Genomic DNA, 10,092 nt, shown 5'->3' on the forward strand with positions numbered 1-10,092 from the left:
GCATGCGTGGCTGCACAATGGTGACAGTAGTTTCGCGGCGGGCCGTCTGGATAGTTCATGCAATGCTACTACCTTCTGTCATGCTTTACTCGAGTTAATGGATCATGTCCGGGCTAGGCACACTTTGGGGAGACATTCTCTCATGCAGGAACTATAATAACCACGCCAAATTCAGCTACATATAGAGCCTTTCGGCAGCGAGTTATTGGCGCATTCAGAGGGATCCCAGTGATCGATCCTGTCCAGCCGCGAGGAGGTCTTCCGTATGAGCCCCCTGGTGGACCTGCGATTGACCCGAACTTGTTCAATAGAAATGATGACGGTACCGAGATCTTCATCTACACTCCAAACCCGGTGCCCCCGTGCGAATATTCGGGCGGGCGTTCGTCCAATGAACGAGAGATACGAACGAAGAAATAGAATCCTGATAGACGGGCTTAAGGATCATATCGGAGGGGACCCCAAGGTAAGAACAATGGTCTACCCTCGTGTCCATTACGGGCTTGAGGACGAAGAGGCTATGGCTGCGACAACCCGACGAGGGATGGTTCTATTCCAGTACGACCCAGACTTCGATGGACAGGGGCAGGGACATCGGCGGTGGAGGCTGATTTATGAGCATAAGCAGTATGATGGCCAGGTCTAGGGGATATATGATATGTTTGGTAGTCTGTAGGAGAAGAGGGAGGGGTAGGCGCTTGGCAGAGGGGGTCTATAATTTGAACCAATATCCCCGTCATGCTTTCTTCTTATACGCATCTCTCATCATGCCTTCCTTTCTATCGCTCCCTTCGGAAATTCTCGACTCTGTTTGTGAATATGCCGCTCTGGGATACCGACCCACCCTATCTAACCTCGCGCTCGTGAGTAAACGTTGCTATACAATCACTAGCAAATATCGATTTCAGTGCATCTCGATCACCGTTGATGAGGACCGAGAGCGACTCGAGGAAGAAATCAAGATATGGACTGCTATCCTAGAGGCTGCTTCCGCTTTTACCGCTGTCCGCCACCTGTCAATAATCCCTGCGAGCCCGGAGATCACTGGGTTATATGATTCCGAAGAGCCAGACTATACAGAGCCCGCGGATGACCTGACTCGTGAGGATCAATATTACAACCAGGCGATCTCGTTTCTATTCGGTCACAAACCCGAGTACGAACGCGACGAGGACTGGGAATGCGTTGCTCGTTTCCTTGCTCAGTTATCAAATCTTAAAGATTTGCTCTGGGCCTGGGACACTCTGTTCCCCTTCTCACTGCTCGAGGTCTTGCACCAGAAACTACCTCACTGCAGGCTGCACGACCGAGCCTTCGAGCTGCCCAGTCTCCACCAACACGCAGGCCACCCACATGACATTGACCAACGGGACTACGCCTTGGCTACATCTCCGAACTTATCTAGTGTCCTCGTTCCCATATCAGGGTTTGATGGCGACGGTCGCCTGGAGTACAATAAAGAGGCCGTGATACAATTAGCGAGAGGGCTGGCTCCCAACTTGACACGAGTACACATTGTGCATAGAGGCTTTGGGGCTAGTGCTTCAGACTACGAAACAGTGCACCGAGGACGACCACCCTGGCGAGGTTTCTTCCCTAATGACCCTTTGAAAGGCAGCAACACAGAGGTTTTAGGGCCAGTACGTTTAGAATGCTGGAGTTTGAGCCCATCTATCATGCCATACTTCAAACCATGGGGGAATTGTCTTGACTTTTCCGCCCTTCGAATTCTACATCTATGGGAGGTAACTGCAGAAACTCTGAGGTCTCTGAGCACCCATAGCTTTAACTGTCTAAAAACACTAGCAATAGACCTGGAATATCCAGAGGATCGCAGAGTAGAAGAGTACAGCGTGGAGAAAGCCTCTCATCTGGACGAAGCCGCCAGTGCTTTCCTCTTCGGTCTTCCCCCTCTAGAAAGCCTCCATCTTTCTGGCTTTCCAACACCCGAAAAGACCTTCCAATCAATCCTCCAACACCACGGAGATTCATTACATACTCTCTCACTCATATCACCGGGCAATTCTCTCTCAGCCCTGATTACAGTCAGCCAAATCAAGCAAATCCAAGAAACCTGGCCCAAGATCCGCGACCTGCGTCTTCCAATCCTACGCACACAGGGCAACGTCAGAGAAGTCGCAATCTACAAGGCCCTTGGAGGATTCACCCACCTAACAGATCTCCTCCTTCAACTCCATCTCGTGGCCCACAAGCCCGAACCCGAGGCCTTCGATCACACACCCGCCCCACCAACTATCCCCTCTTCAGAGATGCTCGTAAACCTCGCGGTCGATGAGTCGCTCGCACGAGCGATTTTCATCACAGTTGTAACCGCAGGCGCGCGCTCGCTGCAGCGGCTTAAAGTGAAGAGATCGAAGACTTCGATTCCCTATGATATAGATAGCATTGCGTCTATCATGATGCGGCAATGGGAGTGTACAAGTCTACCGAGGAATGGAAATGAAGACCCTGAGATCAAAATCGGCATGCGGGAGATTGGCGCAAAGGCAAGACTCCTGCATCAGCGTGAGGGTGTTGAGTTGGGGTTATGCGAAGAGGAATTCCGCAAGCTGTGGCCTGCAATTTCTGAGCACTGGGAGGATGATTGGCATAGTTTCCCTTTGGAATCTGGACCGAACTCTGAAATTGAGGGGTAGGGTTTTTTTTTTTTAAACATAATAGCCAGCCTTATATAATGGTTCCTCCCTTGGTGGATTTCATTTACATGTGGGGATGAGCGACAGTGGGCAGTGAGCTTTCAAGCAAACACCTTCGGGTTGCTACAAGTTGGCGGTTTTTGTCCAGATTCTGATTTACAGTTGCTATGCAGTCAATGGCAGAATATTCTTATTCTATCTAAGCGCCGCATGTAATGTATAAAGAGAGATCTCTTCTCACAGACTACGGTGGTATACCTCTGAGTTCGGGTTTTAAAAAGCGATTCTTGATCCGTTCTTATTATATAGCCTGTGGTAGTACGGGTCAAATGCATGCTGAGGTCGTGCATTCCAGAAACAAATCACCCTCTGTCTAACCATCCCCATAGTATAGCAAAATAGCATTGCCTATGAAATATTTAAGTAAGGATCGATCATTTGGGTATGGTCCTTTCTAGCCACATTCAACCAAGCTTAGAGGATGGTCAAGAGCAGACCTGTGCAATTCTACTTGGGATCACCGCGCTACCAGCGGATAGCCAGGGCGAGATTATCGCTTCCCAAATCAAGCCCCTGCTCACAGCCTTGCTGCCCGAAGCGACGGATCGGAACTCGACGGCCTTTGGCAGCCTCCCTGGAGGCTATCCAGCACTTATAAACATCTTCATTGCCAACCCTATGCTCCAGGACGCAGCGCATCAAAATGCCTTGGGAAATATCGCGACTGCATTTGATCGGTCTGCCCCTGCCTATGATAAGGTAACCGACGGAGCCCGTGTACCAGCAGCCATAAGAGAAATGGTCACTCAAAAGCATGCATCGACGGAACAATCTTTAATACGTCCAGCCTCCATTACTCAAGGATTCTCGAAAACAGCATTGGTTGTTGATATGGTACCATTTCTGGTCTCATCCCTACTAGCACATGTCGCTTATACGCTTGCACCTTCATTCCTCCTAGTGTCTCCGCCATCAGGCCAACCCTTGATGTCCTTTGGGTCCTCGACGCGCTCATTGCTCGTATAGTACACGTCCGCTCTACGGAACGGATTGTATGGGGCAGCAAACACAGCGTCAAGTTCCTCTAGTGTCTGACCCTATCGCAACTGAATCAGTTTACGTGTTCACTGTAAGGATAAATCCAGACACACCTTAGTCTCCGGAAGGAAGAAGAATGTCCATAGTAAGGCCACGACCGACACACTACCAAACACCCATCCCACGCCGTAGTGTATATCTTCCATCATATACGGGATGACAAAATTAGTAACAAATGCCCAAATGACGTTCCAAGCGGTCCCTATCGACTGGGTCTTTTCTCGAACTGCGGCGTTGGGGACTTCCGCTCCAATAAGGTATGGAATGGAAGCACCGCCGGCCTAGAAATTGATTCGTGAGTCAGATGATACGGACTCGTAGAAATAGGAGCAGCCTACGTTGTAGAAGAGTTGATAGAGCATAAAAGCTGCAACAATGGTGTTTCTGGTTGTGATGCTTTTCTGGCTCTGTGTCCCGAGACCAGCTAGCACGTACATCCACAGAGTTTGGAAGGCATAACTGATAATAAAGGTGTATCGACGACTGCAGAATTGAAGTTAGTAAATCATCTTATCTGTCGTCACATGGTCACTGACCCCAGTTTATCAACAAAGTACATCGCTATCAGGACGGCCACAAAGCCAAAGACACTGCTAATGAGAGGGTATGTGTACGCTTGATCAGCGAACCCGTTCTGCTGGTAGAATTTGGTCTGGTACGTTGAGACAAAGGCTTGTCCAGTAGCCTATGTTCCACTTGTCAGTCGGATCCCAGCGTAATGAAAAGAGGAATGTTACCTGCTGGAAGAAATAGCAAGCCACAACAATGAGAGTGCGGCGGAGGTTGGTTCCCCGAACGAGGTCTGTCCACGACGCCTTGTGCACCTCTTCGTGAAGGGCTTCTCGAATATCTTGAAGCTCCGCTTCACAGTTGCCATTTGTAGTGTCGTCGTTTGGGCGTAAGCGGCGAAGGGATGCAAGGGCGTCCTCGTCTCGATCTTTCGACAGTAGCCACCGAGGGGAGTTGGGGATGAAGAACGTGCAGAAAATGATCACTGCCAAGGGTACAGTATGGTTAGGCAACAAGCCTCACCGCAGATAGGAGAGTATAGACACTCACAGACAGGGAAAATAAACTGAATGCCCGTCACAGTCTTCCACCCAACACCGTCGGCTCGACTCTCGAATGCTTTGTTGACGCCACTGGCGACGAGACTCCCAGCGACTAGGAAGAGCTGCAAGGACACGACCACAAGCCCACGGAATGATGCAGGAACAATTTCCGACTGGTATGTTCTGGAATCGGACCGCCCGTCAGCTCATTGGACATGATATTTGCAAGTAGAGGGTAACCCACGTTACGTCTACTTCAACCAAGCCGACTGAAATGTAGACGATGATGCGACCAACAATGAATTGTGCAAGACGGCCGGACCCTGGATCCGTGTCTGCAGCGGTGATTTCGACTGTAAGAGTCTCAGCAAGGCGCAAGACCTAGTGGAGAGCAGCCAACTGACTGATCACGCCGATGAGTGAAACGATTGACAGTGCATAGAACACCATCCGGTGCCCATGCCTTTCGATAGCTGGACCTGCCACGAAGCATCCGACAAACTTTCCTATGAAGGCCAGCGAGGACAAAAGCGAGGTGTGCAGGGGGTCGATGGCATAGCTCTCGGTCTGCGGGTCGTATGTGCCGAATTGGTTGACAAAGCCCTAAACAGTCAGTCCCAGTCAAACATGTCTATTCACAATGAGGATGCCGTACCGGATTTCCTAGGATGCCACCAAAGCTGCCAGTGTCATACCCAAACACCATGTCGCCTGTGAGCAAACAGAAGCAGGAGAACAGCAGCATGGGGGTCACCATGGACCAGGCTAGGCGAGTGTTCGCCATGGTACTGCGATGCGGTGTTTCGGTAACTCAACAGGGCACAGCTAACAATATCGTAAAGTCGGCAACCAGCAAGGGATGAATGTCATGGTGGGTCCAGAGACATTCCATGGTCCCTTTTTATGGAAGTCTTCTTGCCAAAGCCTCCAAGAAGACCAAGACAGCCAGGAGAAAGGATCCACCAAAGAGACTACTGTTTCTAGCTGCGATGGCACAATCCCCCCACAACCTGGGGTAATCTGGGTCCAACCAGTGCCATAGAACTGGCTCTGATCTCGCTTGGAATTTTCCGAGCGAGCATCCTGTCTTCCGAGCGGGGTGGTGCTGCTCCGAGCGAGGTCGTTTGTCAAGTACAGCATGCGTCAACCAAATAATCGTCGCATGACTTGGGTATATTAGTTGTCGCAACCCTGTCTCCGCTCTGTCGCTATCGTCAGCTTTTTTTTTCTCAGAGAAGACCAATCCAGTTGGTCCAGGTTGTTGGCCTGCGGTCCGCAGAGTCTCTATACGTATCACGTCCACCGTTCGCGACATGGAGGACTCAAACGCGAAACGGCCCAATTTCCTCTTCATTTTGGCAGATGACCTGGTAGATTCCCCCCCCCCAAAAAAAAAAAAAAAACGACGGAGTTGCCATCGGTTGACATCTTTTTGACAGGGCTTCTCAGACATTGGCTGCTATGGCTCGGAGATCCAGACGCCAAACATCGACCAGCTGGCCGCTGAGGGCACGCGAATGCTGAATCACCACGCCGCTGCCGCCTGCTCACCTACGCGCGCAATGCTGCTGAGCGGTACGGATGCGCATCTCGGCGGACTGGGCTGTCTAATCGAATACAAGCAAAATGCCAAGGGTGCGCAGCGATGGTCCGGAAAGCCGGGGTATGAAGGGTTCCTCAATCAGGACGTGGCTACCCTTCCGGAGATCCTCGAGGACAATGGATACTTTACAGTCATGTCGGGAAAGGTACGACTTCTTTTAACCCGGCGTAACTCCTTTGTTACTGACCCTGCTTGCAGTGGCATCTCGGTATGCGCACGTCACAGGGCCCGTGGGCGCGTGGCTTCCAGAAGGCTTTCGCAATGCTCCCTGGCTGTTGCAACCATTATGGCTGGGAGCCAGTCCAGGACAAATTCCCCATTGGTGGTCGCCCCATCCACGCCGAACAAGGCGAGAAAGTCGATATGTGAGTCGAATTCGCATGGTGACTTCTCTTGGCTAATAAATTGTGCTCTAGAACCCCTAACAAGACTGAAGATTCTGAGGGATTCTACTCAACCGACTACTATACCGACCAGCTGATCCGATACTTGGACGGTCGAACTGACGATGAAAAGTCAAAACCATTCTTCTCTTTCCTCCCATATACAGCACCCCATTGGCCCTTACAATGCTCTCGGGCGCAGCGTGGCAAGTGAGTCAGTTCGATCCTACTACTATGATTATCGCACTGACTGTCGGACCAGATACAAAGGCGCTTACGACGATGGACCGTACGCGCTCCGCGAGCGCCGACTGAAGAGGCTTGTTGAATTGGGCATTGTCGACAAAGATGTTATCCCGCATAAGGTCGAGACCACAACTGTAGGAGCCGAGGAATGGGATACACTCACGCCGGAGGAAAGGAAATTGTCTAGTCGCGCGATGGAGACATACGCTGGCATGGTGGACTCGATCGACGTGAATATCGGCAAGGTCGTGGATTATCTAAAGAGAACAGGCGAATACGACAACACGTTTATTGTCTTCATGAGCGACAATGGCGCAGAAGGAGCGGCGTCAGTGCATCTCAATCCCAGTCTATCGGAATTCCCAGCTAACTTTTCTTCAAAAACCAGGTTAGAAGCCATTCGTAAGTATTAAGTTTGCTTAAACTAACTGAGAATAATCGTCAGCTAATGCCCTTTCAGCCGTTTTGGGGACAGATATCAGAACAGCCATCCACAAGTACTACGATAACTCGTATGATAATATTGGCGCCTACAACTCGTATTCCTGGTAAGCCCCCTCGTCCTTCTTCGATATGTCATAAAGATGTCGCTCACTGAATCTAGGCTTGGTCCATTGTGGGCGCAGGCGTCGACAGCCCCATCCAGACTCTTCAAGTGTTTTCCCTCCCAGGGTGGCATCCTCGTCCCCTGCGTAATAAAGCCTCCCATAAACAATTTCCCTCATCTATCGGCTGGCTCGTTAAATCGACCCTTTACCACCGTCATGGATTTTGTCCCTACATTCCTCGATCTAGCGGGAGTCTCTCTACCGGAGCCTTCGGGAACCGCGCGCCCAATGACAGTTTTTCGAGGCAGGAATGTGCACGCAGTTCGCGGCAAGTCATGGGTACCATTCTTTGCGCGCGGGGAAAGCGTAGAGACAGATGAGGCCTGGGCGATTCATTCTTCCTCGCAGCCGATCGGATGGGAGCTCTTTGCCCGTGGCGCGCTACGCAAGGGAGACTGGAAGATTGTTCACTTTGCAAAGGCGCAAGGAGGTGCAGGCGAAGGCGACGATGGGTGGGAGTTGTTCAATGTCGTAGATGACCCAGGAGAAACCAAAAATCTTGCGCAAGTGGAGTCTGAGAAGCTCAAAGAGCTCTTGAAATGCTGGGATGAGTATGTAGTCGAGTGCGGTGTTGTATGGGGTGAAGGCGCTGTAGCCCCCGGTCTGGGTAAAGATGAGGCACCAGAGCTTTGGGAAGATGAAACGGAATTACAGAGACGCTGGATGGATGCTAGAGGGGGAGTCGAACCGTCAGGTTGTCAGTAGATCAATATCATTTTCTCGTCTCATCAGGAACGCTTTCTGCCTGTTCTGACTTCGTTTTATTGCACCATTATATATTTTCTGCAAGCGCCGTTCCGACCACGCTTTCTCCGTACATGCGTAATTTCTTTCTTGTCCAACACCACCAAGTCAGCTGCGCAGTCCACTAACCTCCGACAAATAGAAAGCGAGTTCAGTCTCACGAGGATTCATGCGCCGTACATCGAAAATCGAAAGGACGCGGACGGGCTGCCAGACATGCCGGTCTCGGAGGGTGCGTCGCGCCTGAACCCCCCTGAAAGGTTGCCTCTAATCTCTCATTAACAGGTCAAGTGCGACGAACAAAAGCCAACGTGCACCCAATGTTCTCGAGGAAGCCGAAATTGCATCTGGATTGATGAGCAACCCAGGAGACTCAGACCAGCGCGTAGACCGAACGCGACAGCCTGCGACGCGTGTCGCGAGAAGAAGGTTGGCTTTGTTTGGAAATTCATCAACCATACAGAAAACACTGACGCCTCTGTAGCTCAAGTGCACTGGCGGCTCGGATGAGGCGTGCCAAAGGTGTCGGTCGCTGGGCATTGAGTGCTTGAGACAGCGACGACGTGATGGTCCATCATCAGCTCCGGTGCCAACTGGGCCGCCCCAGGCGCACACATCTCGGCAAGACGACTTGCCTGAAGGCAAAGAGCTCGACGAGCTGATACAGCTGTACTTCTCGTCCGTTCACCGTGAGATTTCCATTCGTTCGTAAAACGTTGGGCTTGTCCATTGACAATACTGTTAGACTTTGGCTTCTTTGCCTTTATCCACCCACTCCATTTTCAGCGCCTCCTTGCCAACGGTAAAGCTCCACGCGAGCTGACCTTGATCATAATCGCTAGCGCTCTGCGGTAAGTCTGGATGGGGCAGTCTATTCATATTCGAGCACTATTACTGATATCCCGCGTTAGGTTTGCTGCGCCCGTCACCACCGAGAGCCTGGCGAGAGCAGATGCTTGGGCAGACGGAGCGATAAACGCCCTTCTCCCAGAGATTCATCGGGGCTTTGGCGCTATTCAGCTCATGGTAAGTGGTGGGAAGAGGCTACAAGTTGCATTTGCTGCAAGCGTCGAATATCATATTCTTCGTGCTGCCACAACTGACTTGGCCACTCTGTTCAGACAGCTCTCCTTGCACAGCACTATGATATGCACCGCGGCCACTTTACGTCTGCCTGGCTTCTGGGAGGAAGCTGCACCCGGTAAGCACTCAAAATTGCCCGGAAAACAATGGGTAGGAATTGACGACGACGTAGAATGATGCAAATGATGTCGCTGCATACGTTCGATCGCTCATACCCAATGGACTTTCCGTCGCGTCAGCGTTTATCGCCTCTCCTCTCACGCGAAGCCCTCCGCCGTCTGGCGTGGTCTACATTTTACCTTGACTCGATGATTGATGGCGGTCGCTACGGTTCGCAGACAATTGACGAACGGGCCTACCGCATCCAACTGCCGTGCGATCAAGAGAGCTTCCTAGGCGACGATCAAATTTCGACGGAACCGCTCATACTCGGCCAGGTACCGACTGGACCGGCTAAAAGTGATGGCCTTCCTCATGGCTCGCTTGACATGTCAGCTTACCTTTTGCGCACTGCGGCTGCTCGTCGACGGGCTTTGCACTTTGCCTTTCGTGCCTCATACCAAGATGATACAGTTGAAAGGCTATCAGACGAGCTTTTGACGCTTCAACATGATCTAG

At 51.3% G+C, this 10,092-nt stretch overlaps 3 protein-coding genes across 3 annotated transcripts; 2 read left to right on the plus strand and 1 right to left on the minus strand.

The window, feature by feature from the left end:
• Positions 1-767: 767 nt before the first annotated feature.
• Positions 768-2,657, plus strand: BDV17DRAFT_300445 (uncharacterized protein; the record flags this gene model as incomplete). The annotated part of the gene is made up of 1 exon (XM_073764066.1): positions 768-2,657. One exon carries the CDS (start codon positions 768-770, stop codon positions 2,655-2,657), a length of 1,890 nt encoding a protein of 629 aa, XP_073612119.1.
• A 932-nt stretch (positions 2,658-3,589) lies between these two features.
• On the minus strand, positions 3,590-5,591 carry BDV17DRAFT_294682 (sugar porter family MFS transporter; the record flags this gene model as incomplete). Its single annotated transcript, XM_073762897.1, has 9 exons — positions 3,590-3,754; positions 3,809-4,036; positions 4,094-4,238; positions 4,292-4,440; positions 4,493-4,749; positions 4,815-4,990; positions 5,052-5,160; positions 5,212-5,410; positions 5,463-5,591. The coding sequence occupies 9 exons, from the start codon at positions 5,589-5,591 to the stop codon at positions 3,590-3,592; spliced, it is 1,557 nt and encodes a 518-aa protein (XP_073612120.1).
• A 529-nt stretch (positions 5,592-6,120) lies between these two features.
• Positions 6,121-9,596, plus strand: BDV17DRAFT_300446 (alkaline-phosphatase-like protein; the record flags this gene model as incomplete). The annotated part of the gene is made up of 12 exons (XM_073764067.1): positions 6,121-6,177; positions 6,247-6,555; positions 6,609-6,775; positions 6,827-7,003; positions 7,056-7,387; positions 7,500-7,587; positions 7,644-8,328; positions 8,677-8,820; positions 8,876-9,080; positions 9,137-9,242; positions 9,303-9,417; positions 9,513-9,596. The coding sequence occupies 12 exons, from the start codon at positions 6,121-6,123 to the stop codon at positions 9,594-9,596; spliced, it is 2,469 nt and encodes an 822-aa protein (XP_073612121.1).
• Between the last annotated feature and the right edge of the window lie 496 nt (positions 9,597-10,092).

This window comes from Aspergillus undulatus (assembly GCF_047715775.1).
Source record: "Aspergillus undulatus strain CBS 261.88 unplaced genomic scaffold BDV17scaffold_56, whole genome shotgun sequence".
NCBI lineage: Eukaryota > Fungi > Ascomycota > Eurotiomycetes > Eurotiales > Aspergillaceae > Aspergillus > Aspergillus undulatus.